Source organism: Labrus mixtus, chromosome 9 (genome assembly GCF_963584025.1).
Source record: "Labrus mixtus chromosome 9, fLabMix1.1, whole genome shotgun sequence".
Lineage (NCBI taxonomy): Eukaryota > Metazoa > Chordata > Actinopteri > Labriformes > Labridae > Labrus > Labrus mixtus.
This window is the reverse complement of record NC_083620.1, coordinates 25,911,342-25,926,477: the sequence shown is the minus strand read 5'-3', so window position 1 is coordinate 25,926,477 and position 15,136 is coordinate 25,911,342. Positions and strand designations below refer to the sequence as shown.

The following is a 15,136-nucleotide window of genomic DNA, read 5'->3' as shown; positions in this document are numbered from 1 at the left end:
AAACCATGGACTTGGGCCTGCACCTCTGTGCTTTTGAGTTATTTACTGAGATCACAAAGAGGTCTAAAAGGACTCTTTATCCCAGAATCCCCTGCGGTACTTCACACCTACGTGTGACGTAAAGGGTGGACCGGAACCTGAGGGAGACCCCACAGGAAGGCGGCCAGGTGACAAAACTCTGAGACTCCCCTTGTTCAATCTCTTTCCACGCGCTGACTTCAAGTGCTCGGAGACCCAAGCTCACCTCCTGTTTCCTGCAACAATCTTCCTTTGTTTTAAATTTTGACGTGCAGGTAATCCGCGGCCGGCAGTGTTCTAAATCCTGAGCTCGGATTGTCCAGTGAACGCATCTCAGTTTAATTTAAGAGAGCAGTTGTTTGTGATTACTGGTGTATTTGCATTGTGATATAAGCTGGGTGCGAAGGCTTTGTGTACGGATTTCACGCCTTCAATTTATTAAATATAGTTATTAATTATTAATAATATTAGTAATTAAATAACTGATTCGAGACTGATTTGAGTGATATTTTGGTTATATTTCCCTGAGTACAAGGTGGTGCCCCAAAATGAGATTAAACATAGTTTAATGATATTTTATTTATATTATTAATAATTAAAAATAATTATTAAAGAATATAACCAAAGTTGACTTGAAGGCCTTCAATAAACCAGCTTTGTTGCACTGTAAATGCACAGTAATCCGAACTTAAATCCTAAAAGGGATCTTTCTGAAGAAAATTATATTTTCTTTAAATTTTTGTTGTTTAAGCAAAGCAGACATCAAGCTGTGGCTTAGTTGTGTTGTATGTTGTTGGTTAACGGTTAAAGCAATAACTGTTGTCCCCTTTGTGTCCATACAACAATTGGACATAAGGATGCAGCTAGTGTGACTTTCTCAATGAACTTGATTTGTTGCATTAATCCAGATTGATCTGGAAGTATTCTACTAAAGGATTGTGGTGCTCCTTGTTGTTTGAGAGCCATTTGGCCAGATGAGAGTGTAACCTCATCATTGTCGCATAGCCAGCTGTCTGAGAGGTGTGAGTTCCTCCCTTCCTTTGAGGACTTGAGGTGTGAATCCCCTCTCCTATCTTCCAGGATAGACTGCAGTGGTCAGTTGGGAAACCTAGATAAGATTTGCTCTGGTGTTGATCTAGCTTTGTTTAGCTTAGCGTTTTTTTTTAACAGTAATCCACTGTGGTTCCATTTTATCACGCAAAATGTGTACCAAGACCCTAGGTGAGCCGGGAGCTGAGACTCCTTTTGGATCAGACGACGGGGCACTGCAAGACACTGCTGCCAGTCTGACAAACCTCTCCTCAGAGGAGAGTGCCAACCTATATAGCTATTCAATTAGCATTAGTGATAAGAAATTAGAGGAGATAGTTGATTGTGTCAACCACCGAGCCAGGATCACCCCTAATAAAGACAGAATGTATGCAGAAGACATACATCAACCATGGGCCAAGGCTCACTGTGGATCAGACGATCCACCCCTTCAACATGTAGTTGCTAATCTTATCCACCTCCCTATAGAGCAGCTCGACAGTCTGAACTCCTACACCCTCAGCACATGTGAAGAGAAACTAAAGGGCTTGGTTGAATATGCAAATCAACCAACTGGGAAACCAACACGCACAATTTCAGATGTTCTAGGCAAAATTCTCCTCCTTTATCAGCGCAAATCAAATGTGCAGAATGAGATACACCGGGAACAGGTAGCCCGGGTACAAGAAGAAGGACAGATCCTGTGGGACAACTTTGAAAGAATGCAGGATAAACTAAAGACCTTGCAGGAAAATTGCAAGGCCCTGCAGGAGGAGAATAAAACACTGCATAGAAGCAGCAGGTTGGCCGAACAGAAGAAACAAAGTGACACAGTACCCAGATTTCAGGATAGGCAGATAAGTACTGCAGCCCCCAGATCAGCTGAGGGAACCTCAGACGAAGGATGGGAGACTGAACCAAGCCCATGGAGGAGGGAGACAGACATGTTGAAGGATCTGGAGGAGAGGGGAAGATACCGCCGGGTCGACCCAGGCACAAAAGCGCACACGTCCTCAGACTACCCGGTAAAGAGCTGGGTGAGTAAAGATGAAGGGCGCCACGCCTCCCCAGACCATGAAGCACCGTCATGGGGAAATGCCCCATGGCCCCCGCGTTCTGCAATACGCTTTGAGCCAAGAGAACCCTCACCCCGCAGAAAGAGGGACTTCACGCCCCCTAGAGACAGGGAGGAGGCACGGGTCCAATCGGGCACCGAATATTACCTGTCCCATGATAGACGGCCACGTCTGAGCCGAACACAAACCCCACCACGGTTGCAACCGTACTACCGTGACAACCACAGGGCTTACGATTCGTCAGACGACTCGGACGGCCCTCGCCAGCCTTCGGGTCAGGGTCTGCGAACCAGGCAGATAGAACCTCAGGCCAAAGATCTGAAGCGTTTTGACCCAGATAGCCCAGATTCAAGTATTAACGACTACCTTAGAGAAGTCGACCATTGTCTCCTTGACCTGCCTCATGCGTCCTCACATGAAAAACTGAAACGGATCTGGAAGACTACGGCTAGGAGTGTCCGTGCTTTCATGGGGACACTCCCACCAAAGGTCTGATCCTTGCAGAAAGGAAACAAATCTGTTAGTCAGCACTTACAAACTGCTAAGCAGAAAGTGTTGGACATGTTTGAATTAATTCAGGGAGCACAGGTAAGCATGGAGCAAGACATATCGTCAGGATATGACTCCGATCCTGGACCAAGCCCCTCAAGAGATCAAACAACCCTGCTGAAAAATCTCAGTAAAGAACCGAGCAGCCAGGACAACCCAAGGACTGAGGAAATAAGTCTATTTTTCCCTGGTTTTGACTGTGGAGCCCCGCTCCTTGGGGAAACGCCCCAGTTCCCTGACAGCTGTGACACCCTTTCACACCTTCACAGGTTTGAATCACCACATAGGAAGGGGGGTGACTTCTCAGCCCCCAGAGGCAAAGATAACACGGGGTCCCCTCCCGCGACCTGTAGGTTCCCATCGCAGGATTCACAGCTGAGGAATATCCAAACCTCAGATGACTCGGATGGCTCCCTTTTACCCAGAGATCAAAGAATGCACATAAGGCTCATTGAATCTATGGCACAGGATGTAGAGCGGTTTGATCCAGATAACTCAGACCGCTGCATCGATGATTACCTCGGAGCGATTAACCTGTGTCTCAGTGAGGTACCTGATGCATCCACAAGAGAAAAACTCAGGCTGATCTGGAAGACAACTTCCAAGAGTGTCCGTAACTTCACAACTACCCTTCAGCCTGAGATCAGATACCAGTACTCTGCGCTCTGCAATGCTTTGCGCCAGGAATACTCCACCTACATTAACCCTGCATCTGCCCTTCTTAGTGCTTTCAGTGTCTTGCACCAGAAGCACGAGGCCCCCAAAGATTAATACTGGCGCCTAAGATCTGCATATTTCCAGGGACGTGAGGCTCCAGGTTTGGAAGAGAACCAAACTTTCAAGTCCATCTTCATGCACAATCTGCATGGCTGCGTGCGGTCAGATGTCACCCTGCATAGTCGTACACAGCTTAGTATGAAAGAGATCAAGAGATTCGCACAGGCAGTTTGGCAGACACGCTTACGTCACGTGACATGTGAGGGCAACAAGAGACCACATCACTGGCAGAATAGAGAACAGAGCCAGGGGGTTAAACGTGGGACTCAACCACAGAGTAGGTTCCAGCCTGGAGAACTGAGAACTACCAGATCCGAACGGAACTCTCGGGATGGCCGTAGCCTGAGACAGAAGGGTAGGTATAACCGGAGTTCCTACGAGCTCCCTAAGAAAGCAAGTTCTGGCGGCCTCCCTCGCTTACAGAGAACCCGATTCTGACTCCACATAGGAGTGGGGGTGTAGCCTCCATTCTGGAAACACAACAATGTCACTCTACCGACATGAATGTTTCCTAGTCCCTGTTTTGTCTTTTGACATTGGTAGGGAGACACATAATGTACATGTACATTTACACACCTACATGCCACAAACACCTTCCCACAGGTTTACTCCTGCCCAGGCTAGGAGTTAGCCTACAAATCTACACCTGATACTCTTCTCTTTCTCTCCTCCTCTTGTCTGTTTGTTTCATTTGTTTTGTTGAAGAATGCACCTTGAGTAGCAAAGCTTTGCTAATGCCTGGTTATGTTTTATGCCTAGCTTTAGACATAATTAGACAGTCTGCCCAGACTTTGCCTCAGTGTCTGCCCAGACCGAATGCCTCTCAAAATGTATGGACTGTTGCTCACTAACTATTTGAACGTTTGTCTCCTAACACATGGACTGTTGGCCCTATTTGCCCTAAAGACTGTGACCCGCAATCCCATTCTTCAGGACAAAAGGGGGATGTTGGGCCACGCAGGCTTAAAACAGTCAAACCATGGACTCGGGCCTGCACCTCTGTGCCTTTGAGTTATTTACTGAGATCACAAAGAGGCCTAAAAGGACTCTTTATCCCAGAATCCCCTGCGGTACTTCACACCTACGTGTGATGTAAAGGGGGGACTGGAACCTGAGGGAGACCCCACAGGAAGGCGGCCAGGTGATAAAACTCTGAGACTCCCCTCGTTCAATCTCTTTCCACGCGCTGACTTCAAGTGCTCGGAGACCCAATATCACCTCCTGTTTCCTGCAACAATCTTCCTTTGTTTTAAGTTTTGGCGCGCAGGTAATCCGCGGCCGGCAGTGTTCTAAATCCCGAGCTCGGATTTCGGAGCTCAGTTTCTCGGAGAGCGTCAGACTATAACACATTATCAGAAAGATAACGGTCTTATTCCGTCCTGCAACGAAAGGACATCAACGGACATCTTTCCACTCGACGGAGAACCAACGAAGCCGCTCTTGCCGTAAGGGACCCTTGCTGCCATCAGACACCTCTACACCAGGACAGACAGAAGATCTGTTTTATCGCCGGACTCCTTTTTCCTTCACCGATCGCAGGCAAAGCGATTCACAAGTGAGGCTTAATTAGGTCTGGGCAGAATTAGCTTTAGAGAGTGTTTTTAACAATTGTTCGATTGAAGCAGAAACTGTAATTTTTATCTTTGTTGGACCGTCGCGTCCTGAGTTTTACCTGTTTAAAACTCTTGTTGTTCCCGTTTCGGACCGCTGTGTCCTATATGTGTTTAGCGTAACAGCGTTATAACCGGGTATTACTCTTCTGATCAGAAAGGCCAGTGTAAGCCGTATTAACTTGAATTCGGCTATTGGTTTGTTTTTGTGAATGAAGGGAATTACTCCGAGTTGTGGTGCGGGATTCGGACTGTGATCCGGCATCTTCAGGCACGCATTTCTCTCCACCTCTACGCTCCTCTTCTATCTTTTTTTCTTCCCCTTTGACTAACACACACACACACACACACACACACAGAGATCTGTACACTCATGGCCATCCAGACGCCTCAGAGACACAGATCGTGTAGGGCCGATTGATAATGTTTGTTGCTTAGATTAGTTTATAATAGTTATTTGTTTGATTAAGTTCATTGATTTTGGATTGATGTTGCTTTGTTTAAATAAATTCTGTTATAATTTAAGAGAGCAGTTGTTTGTGATTACTGGTGTATTTGCATTGTGATATAAGCTGGGTGCGAAGGCTTTGTGTACGGATTTCACGCCTTCAATTTATTAAATATAGTTATTAATTATTAATAATATTAGTAATTAAATAACTGATTCGAGACTGATTTGAGTGATATTTTGGTTATATTTCCCTGAGTACAGGGTGGTGCCCCAAAACGAGATTAAACATAGTTTAATGATATTTTATTTATATTATTAATAATTAAAAATAATTATTAAAGAATATAACCAAAGTTGACTTGATACAACCCCAACACTGAGAAGAGGTCAAAATGCACCTTTGAGGGCACCGTTTGGCCTGGTTGGCAATTGTGCCAATATTGAGCAACAAAGGCTTTGAGGTGTTGCATAGAATTCAATATGACTGCAATTTTTTTGTTTTAATAAGAATAAGAATGAGCCCTGTGTCCATCTGCAGTTGTTGCATCAGGGTTTGCTATGTGTCAGTGATTTGTAGCAGGTGCTGGATGTTGAATCCGAACACATGTAGCCCACTCTGGTGAGAAAAACAACAGAGAGCACACTCAGCTCCTGCACATCTACATAAGCTGTAAACCCAGGAGATTATTTTTGCTGTGCGACAAAAATCTGCAATAAGCACACACAGCCGCGCAGCTCTGAAAACCTGCCTCTTCCGCAACTCTCATTCGTCATCCGCTCTCAAAAACATTGGCCTGCTGTCAAAATTGACTCTCAATGAATATAGCCAACAAACAGCAGATGCCGAGAAAGAAGCACAGTCATTGTGACAGCAGGATTTATTTAGAGTACATCTTTCGCTGATGGGAAAAGTGGGTGATTTCTGAAACTCAGAAGGAGAGGAAAACAATGAAATTAATGAAAAATGGAAATGGAGAAAAATATTTACAGAGGCTACATTTTAAAAAAAAGTATAAAATGAAACACAACTGTTGAACTTCTGACTCTAAAATGTCCTTGTAAATATCCATGCTATTGTCTTGAATCATTATTCTGTGTTTGTTTCATCCTGTGGCATGGAAAGAGTGATTCAACATAGACAGACAGTGTTCAGAGGAGTCCGGATCATGAATGATTTACCTGAGGAGCATGGGCATAAAGCCAGGAAGAACACATTCATTAATTTATAAATTAGACGTATATAACCCAATGATTAATTTACAACAATCTCCTTTAAAAGGATGACCAACACAGGGATTTTTATATGAGAATAAAATGTCTTTGTCTAACCCAAACTAAACTAAAAAGCAAATCCTCCACAATCAAACGCATCAAAGTCAGAGTCTCCTTCAAAGTCGAAGCTGTTGAAGTGTGGAGAGTCGACGTCCTGGCTGCAGGCGTGGTAGGAGCCTCCAGCGGAAAGCTCAGAGAAGCTCCCTGAGCCATTGGCGATCTCGGGGGCTCTGGTAGCTACGGGGGAGGAGGGGGAGCAGGGGGAGCAGGAGCTGAGGTAGCCCATAGCCGAGGAGGCCGCTGCTCCTCCCATCAGCAGGCACACCGCCCTCACCGCCCGGGCATCGCTGCTGTTGCCATGGCGAAGACAATCTGACACGCGATGAGGTGGGGGCACAGAACCACGTAGAGACCGCCGTGTTACACCAGCTGTAAAGTCATTAGAAAAAATAAAATAAGACGATAAAATCACAAGTTATTTGGTTGATTGTTTTCATTACACTTCCTGAACCTACAATTCTACAATTCACTTAGCAGACTCTTTTATCCAAAGCGACGTACATCAGAGAGTAAGAACAACACAAGCAAGGATCTAGAAAAAAAGGGAACAATGTCAGTAAGAGCAAACGATCAGCTTTGAGTCTGATTGGACACACAGGTGCTGACAGGAAGTGACCAGAGACAAAGCACAACATTGAGGGCAGTTCTTGAGAGCTCTAATCAGTATAGAAACCATCTTATAAGTCGTCTTTATCAAACAAAAACCATCGTCACTACCATCATCATCATCAATAATATGGAGACCATCATCATTAAGTTAGTAGGTATTCATGAAAGAGCTGGGTCTTTAGCTTTTTCTTAAAGGTGCAGAGGGACTCATTCCACCACTGGGGGGCGACAGAGGAGAAGAGTCTAGTCACCGTCTTAGGACCCTGTTGTGAAGGTTGGATCAGACGCCTTTCATTGGCAGAGCGTAACCTCTCAAACCGTTTGTGATTTCAAAGGGTTGCTATCAACAGGAGCAGACCAAAAAGTCTCTACATGCTGCATCTTATCAGAGCAATGAAACGCAAAGGCTTCTAGCTAGTAGCTTGTTCCAACATCTAATCCAGATGGCTTCTAGTTCAAACTTAAACACAAACATGTGACATGACATCATTTCATAGTCAACACATTCCATTCAAACGTTATGTGAACTACTGTGTTGTTTACTAAATACATACACAAATCAAGATTCAGCTTGTCAACATATGTGGCATCTCACTAACACGTTTTCCAACCGTTTTTACTTGTAACCCCCCATTGTATAGAAAAGCGCTGAGCGAGCCCCCCCCCCCCCCCCCCCCCCCCCCCCCCCCCCCACACACACACACTTACACTTAAAAGGGATCCATTGCTGTCAAAAATTAGCGTAAATTTTAACATTATTTGTTTTCATTATTAATCTTTACCATTAATAAATGCACCTTATAACTTATCGTTTAGTTTGCCTACTTGCACATAGCTCTGTATATATATATATATTTAGTTCTGTTTACATCTGTCAGTCCGATCACTGTCCACTTATATCTACTCTTTTTATATTTTGTACAAATGAAGTTTTTTTAATTGAATTGAATTGTCTTTTTTCTGGTATAAAAAAAAAAAAAGAATGGTTTTACATCCCACCAGCTTCTGCCTACACACTTACCAAAAGTCACGTTTATAAACTTTCCAGTAAGTGTGTTATTATTCGTTTAAGTTAACATGTGAAAATCTAAATTTGCCTCTGCAAAACAGATTTGACAGGCCCAACCTGATTCAGTTCAGCTGAAAGTTTTTCAGTGTATCTGGATGTCTATGGGATAATGTTGCACCAAACTATGTCTTCATAAAAGGGGAATAAGTTCAGTATACACCTCAGCCATTTGCATGTTTTAACAACCTGCTTAACAACTGAGCTAATAATCTGAGGTATCTTAGTTCTTTGTCATTTTAAGCCTCTTGCTGCTCATTGTTTTGTCCGTTCAAGTCACATGTGAATCCTCTCCACCCAGCTCTAAACAACAGTTGGTTACAAGTAAGAAGAGAGGCATGCGAGGAATCATCATTTGTCTTTCATATATCTATCACGGGAGGTGGTGAAACTAGAAATAAATCAGCTTTGACATGTGAGATACCAACTAGTGTACCTGATAATGAACCTTGGTGTTGGCCTCTCTCTCTGAAGGATCCTCCTCGCTCAGTGACTCGAGACAAAGGAGGGGTGCCCTCACTGACCCTGGGGGACCCGGGATCTTTATCACTGGAGGAATCAGGCAAGGGGTCTCTGTCGGTGATGCAGGGAGTGATGCTGCGCTGTCTCTGAAGGGTCAGGGGTGACATGACACCCTAAACAATGAGACACACAGGAGGTCATTATGAGAGGGATAAAGTGTATACAGTAACAAAGGAGCCTCACACAAAAAACCCCTTTATCTTTTTAGGTTTTACACATTGTTAAAATTCACATGTTTTCAGTTGTTACTATAACATTCAAATGCACATCTGGAAACAGAGGGGGAAAGCTACTGAAAAAAAAGAGGACAATAAATCAAGGTTCAATGAGGCAACCACAGGACCAAAGTGAAGTCAAAACTGCTGACTCACCTCTCTCACTTTCCTGATCAAATTCAGCCACAGACTGTGAAAAGATAAAATGACAAGTCACTATGTTTGAATCTGATCCAGGCTTCCTTTTTAATGTGAGAAAGGTCAGACTGCACCCTTCTGCAGTAAACATGTCTAACTGTTAGTGGGACAAAGGAAACTTGGGCTGCAGCATGTTTATGTGTGTGTCAATAAGCCATGTGTGCAGGTATTATCTGAGTGGGGCAAAGGAGACTTATGTAGGTGTGTTCCACTGTATGTGTGTTTCTGTTTATCTGAGAGAGAGAGAGAGAGAGAGAGAGAGAGAGAGAGAGAGAGAGAGAGAGAGACACCCACTTGCAGTCCTCTGGGTTGTCAGTGAGAAGCAGCAGGAACTTGTTCTGCTGTAGGATGAGAGCGAAGCAGCAGTCCCTCCTGCCCCCTGGAGGCAGTTTGGGCAGGTCGAGGATTTCCCGTCCCTCTGCGATGGTCTCACAGTTGTTATGTAGAGCTATCACCTGGTCTGGGGGGGACTCTGCATCCCGACAAACCAACAGGGACCCCTCCATGGTCAGCACAAGGTACTTCTCCTTCCACTGCTTGAACATGAAGCCCCCTGCCAGAAAAAAAACAAATCTTACTGACGTTTTTTCTCATTTACTCTCAGCAGTTTCTGTCATGCATTTTTGTTTGGATTAAAGTAAAAATGAAGACCTTGCTTTGTTGGAGCTATGTGTTCTGTAATTATCCTGTTTGATTGATTTGATTGTCCAGAAAAGTGCTAAAGCCTGAAACTTTGAATTCTGTACTTCTTGCTGAATCCTCCTTTAGATTTGTACAAGTTGGTTCAATTTTTTTGAGGCTGTGCTTTTAAGCAGACCATTTTAGAGGTGCTCTTAATTCAGTCCAAATTGTAATAACAGGGTCAATACGAGGATAAAATAGGCTTCTGTTAATACCATTTTGACTTACCGTTCAATAAATAACCAAAAGTTACCAAAGAGTAATCACTTCTCTGTCAACACCAACAACTGGATGATTTCACAGATGTATCTTTGTAAGGTATAGCATTTGTGTTTGCTGTGATTATGCAAGAAGAAATCTTTTCCAGAAAATAATCTGTGCAGAAAAAAAAACAATGTTTCATTTTAAATGTCATTGACTTATCCCATTAGCCTCACGAGGGACATCATTTCTATTTCAGATTAGTGCTGCTCTTAATCTGTATGAAAAAAAAAATGACACAAAGCAAGCAAAGGCAAAAAAAAAAATGCAATTATCTGGGGCCTGAATTCTGAAATTACTGGAGAAATGTCAACTAAGGCAACAGGGCTCAGAGTGGAATAATAATAATAATACAAATATCCTTGTTAATCGCAATCCACCCTTCAGTATTCCTCTGTGTAAAAAAATGTCTGTGACAATCTATCATCCTGAGGACAAAATAAGGAAAAGCCTCTGGTTTTTGGAACATACTGTGAGTTTTTAGGGACAGGACACACATTATGATAGTGTCCCAGACAGCCGTCCATTGTGTAATGATGATATTATAGAGAGCACACTGTTGATGGATGGGAAAGATCTGCTCTAGTTCTCTATACAGAGGATTAAGGATGAACAGGTGGATTTTAAAACAGATATTTGGAGATATAGATAGAGGTATATGTGGTGAGATTTAAAATGATTAAACATTACTGTTGAGGTTTGCTGCAACAATGAGTCCAAACTGCTGACAATGCTAAACGTACAGTAAAGCTGATTCTCTTGTCTCTTGAGTCGTCATGACGCCATTGTCAAATAAAAATTTGGGAAAGATATAAAACAGATGTAGCATAAAAACAAAGACGGAGAACATTGTCCGAGTCCTGAAATCCTGACTTGGCTTTGACAACGAACATCTCGTCATTCTATAAAAAAGACATCTGGGAGTGATTATATCTCACAGAGGGGACTCTCAGACTGACATCACTCATGTCAGAGCTGAAGTGTTGATCTGAGACTGCACTCCTCCTCAGTCTAAAGCCCTATAAGCTCTGAGAAAAATAAACACCTGATATATAGCTCCTTAGGGGGAAACTACTGAAAGTATAAACAGATTTATGAATGGAAAAATGTCATTTCATATCAAAGGCCCTGTAGGTCCTTTAAAACTACAAATATGTTTTTGTAATTTTGGCTTTCTTCAATGTTGTAAGAGCAGTTCTTCAAATATTCTTTTTTAAATAACGTTTTGTTTCAAACTCGTTATATGCACCAAATGATTAACGGCAACATGCATGAGTCACTGCATGCACAGAAACAGATTGACATTGACCTCTGATGAGTAGCACAAACATTTTGTAAATAGCAACTGGAAAAAAAAAGTTAATCGCCCATCACATAATGTGAAAGAAATGTGAACGCTGGTGAAGGAATGCACAGCAGGCCTACCATATTTCCTGAGGAAGCCTCGGTGAACGCCTGCAGTGCTCATGCCTGTGGTCATCACAGCAACAGGGACTGAAATGAGCCGCAGAGCTTTTGATGCGTAAAAATAGGGTTAGAGACAGAGAGGGAGAGAGGGAGAGAGAGAGAGAGAGAGAAAGAGACAATAATCCCCACTATTTAGGCCTTCCTTCCTTTAAACCCGGGCTGTTTGGGAGTGGAATTCAAGTCTTCCTTTGCTCATGCAGACATAAACATCATATGAATGTAGGGCTCATGTATTCATAAGATTAGTGGATAAAATCAGGGCCTCTGCTTTCATCACCAGATGTCAAATTGGATGCTTCCATGCTGCCTCTCTTTCTGGAAAACACACACACACACACACACGTCCGTAAGCCTCCATTTGCAGGCCTGCACACACAACATATGGGTCAATAATAATAATAGAGCAAATCGTCATCCAACTTTTTTTCCCCCCCTGCATTTCTATGTTCTTGGATGGCCTCCGAACCAGAGCTTGGCACACCTCCCGCTCAGGCAGATTAAAACTGAGGGATTAATATTCTTACAGCTGGATGGCCGTTGTTGCAGTGTTGTAGACAGGCCCGTCCAAGATGTTAATCTGTCCAGACCTGGTGCCACCTCTCTCTGAACAACAACCTACAAGATATTATCTCTTTTTCAATGTCATGCTGGATTAAGCTCCTCACATTGTATTTGCTCATGCTTATCACAGTTAGGACAACATTATGTAACACGAGGGATCAAGAAGAGACACTATCAAAAAACATAATCAAATAGCTACAATCCAAATAAATAGGCTGTAAGAGGTGCAGACTGAAAAAAGAAACAGAGACTATTATTATCCCTGTATTGAAGGGATAGACATAACTCTTCTTCACAGAGAGTCCTGCAGTACTTTACTTTCACATTGCTGTTATCAGGGAAGTTTAAAGGTCACATTTGCTTTAGAAACTGGGGTCAGAATTGCTTGAGGACTTTGCAGCAAGCTTGAAAGTGTGTGCCAATGCAGAGCAGATACTTCATAAGGAAATTATAGGTTCAAGAAAAAATGTCATTACACAGTGGATCATTCCTGACCTATAGTGGGGGTCTTCGATTCTGAAACGTTTGCCAAGTCAACAAAACTAATTCAATCAATTTTAAAAAATCAGAATTAATGTGCAATCATGACACAAGAAACTTTTGTATTCACATGAGACAGGGAGTTGGAGATGTTGAGCAACACATAATGATCTAGCCTCATGTTGAAAAATTGTTTCATGAATGCAGTTGTTTCTGCTTTCAGACGATATCACCAACAACACTTGAGTAAGTGTATCAGAATGTGCTTTTACAAGAAGTCTGCAAAAAACGTCCATATTAATGTGAAAATGTGGGATTTGTTTTTAACAGATAAATGCACGCAAAATGTTACACAACTACCAAGTCTTGCATCAAATCAAAGCCACCTCAGAAAGCGTCTAAGGATTTACAGAACTCTTTAAGTGTGAGCAAAAAGACTTGTCTAATATAACCTATTTAACGTAAATGGACCTGGTTTTTCTGCAGTGGTAATACTTGTTTTTTTTGTTGTTTAAAAGTCATTGCAGATTCAGTCCCTTGTTTTACATCTCTACTCAAGACATTCTTTCATAAAAATGCTTTTACTCTGTGATTTTGTTAATTGTTCTTATTTTTATTTTATTAGTCTGATTTTGTTGTCTGCTTGTTTACTCTCTGCCCGTTGCTTTAATTGTCTCTCTGCTTTTATTTTCTGTTGTAAAGCACTTTCTTACTTGTATAGAAAAGTGCTATACAAATAAAGTATTATTATTATTGGCACCTGCTAAAAACTACAGAGTCCCTCCATCATGTTCAACCTTGTTCAGCTGTAGAAGCACAGACATGTTAAGAGCATCTTCCTTTTTTTAGTTATCTGGTGTGTTTGTCTAAATTAGACAAAGTCATATCAGCTTCATCTAAACTTCAGCAGATATCTTCTGGAACAAATAACTCGTGCCCATATGAGTGCACGTTATTTTTAAATGGATTTCAAAACCCACTAATAGTGATTCAATCTTTATGGTACCTTATCCAGCTTGAGGTCCATTTATTTAACCTGCACTCATGTTTTTTTTTTTTTACAATTATAAACACTGAGAGGATGCACAATAAAGTTGAAAAACCTATTCTGGTTCTGGTTCTGAAAAGGAGATAACCTGTTTTTTAAGAGTCTAAAGTATTCATACACATTTATATGCATTTTCCTACAATTTACAGCACAAATTAGGTGGTTATAATATAACGTGACATCACATCCAAAATGTGTGTATTACTTTTATTTCTTACAAGGAGTATTTGTTTTTTTGTGCTGTTTGAGGTCTTTGCTTTTGCCACCAGCAGGGGGCAGAAGAGGCTTTTTTAAACTCGGAGAACTCCCATGTCTTTGTAGTACTTGGATGCATCAACAGGTTGGAGGAAGCAGTTTGTCTGGCTAAGAGGATGAAGAGGAATACCAGAAAGAGTTTAGCTGTTTGTTAGCATCAAGCAGTGAAGCTGGGAGAGCAGCAGGAAGGTGTTTCCCATGTCCTGCAGCCAGCAGGAACTCTGGTGTCAGGTCAACTAACCGGTTGTTTGTTTAACAGGCAGTGGAGACTAACTATCAGCCATTGTTAAAGAACATAATAACTTGAGTCCATATGACTTGTTTTGTTGGTTTCATAACTGGAAGCATGTGCTTTCAACTCTTAATCCACTTCATGTTTAAATCACTAAGTCTTTAAGTCTCGGTGTTCGGTGAGTTAGGTTTGCTGAATTTTTTGGTGTGGCTTAAACCTAAACAGTTCTGAGTAGCTGATGCCCATCCCCCACAAAACCCAAACATTCACTCCTGCCAGGCCCATCCAGCCCCAAAACTTTGTGTTTTTGAGTAACACCCCTCTTTCTTGTACAGGACCCCCTTGGTGACCCTCTTCCCTCCCTCCCCTGCTTCTCTCTCTGTGCTTCTATCTGGGAGCAGCGAGAGCACCATTGCTCAAGCTCCCATTGAAAAGAGAGCATATACAATGGGGTCTTTCTCAGTCCCTCTCTGTCTCCATTAAAGACCCTGGGAACACAACACTGTCCAGAGAGACACTCTTAAAGGGCCAGAGGGACCGAGGTCTTCGCAACCTGAGTCCCAGCACCTCCCTTCATTTTCATGGGAACAGAAAAAAAAAACAGGAATCTACACAGCTAATCAATTATTCATGAATAGTAGAAGTCTATGTGTGAACTCTGCGAGACTTTCTCCCAGTGATCACCAGCATCACCTCTGG

The 15,136-nt window shown here is 42.5% G+C and overlaps 1 protein-coding gene across 1 annotated transcript; it reads right to left on the bottom strand.

The window, feature by feature from the left end:
- Window positions 1-6,386: 6,386 nt before the first annotated feature.
- si:ch1073-83n3.2 (uncharacterized) lies at window positions 6,387-12,013 on the bottom strand. Its single transcript, XM_061047123.1, has 5 exons — window positions 11,820-12,013; window positions 9,747-10,005; window positions 9,411-9,444; window positions 8,954-9,152; window positions 6,387-7,211 (listed from the first exon to the last, which is right to left on the bottom strand). Exons 1-5 carry the CDS (start codon window positions 11,872-11,874, stop codon window positions 6,850-6,852), a joined length of 909 nt encoding a protein of 302 aa, XP_060903106.1. The 5' UTR covers window positions 11,875-12,013; the 3' UTR covers window positions 6,387-6,849.
- Between the last annotated feature and the right edge of the window lie 3,123 nt (window positions 12,014-15,136).

What these genes read in the sequence shown, in the direction of transcription:
- si:ch1073-83n3.2 (XM_061047123.1), bottom strand. Translation starts at nt 11,874, where the DNA reads ATGACCACAGGCATGAGCACTGCAGGCGTTCACCGAGGCTTCCTCAGG. An exon ending in GACAACCCAGAGGACTGCAA is followed by an intron (nt 9,445 to 9,746) that starts GTGGGTGTCTCT and finishes ATCTTTTCACAG; the next exon opens with TCTGTGGCTGAATTTGATCA. An exon ending in TGATCAGGAAAGTGAGAGAG is followed by an intron (nt 9,153 to 9,410) that starts GTGAGTCAGCAG and finishes CTCATTGTTTAG; the next exon opens with GGTGTCATGTCACCCCTGAC.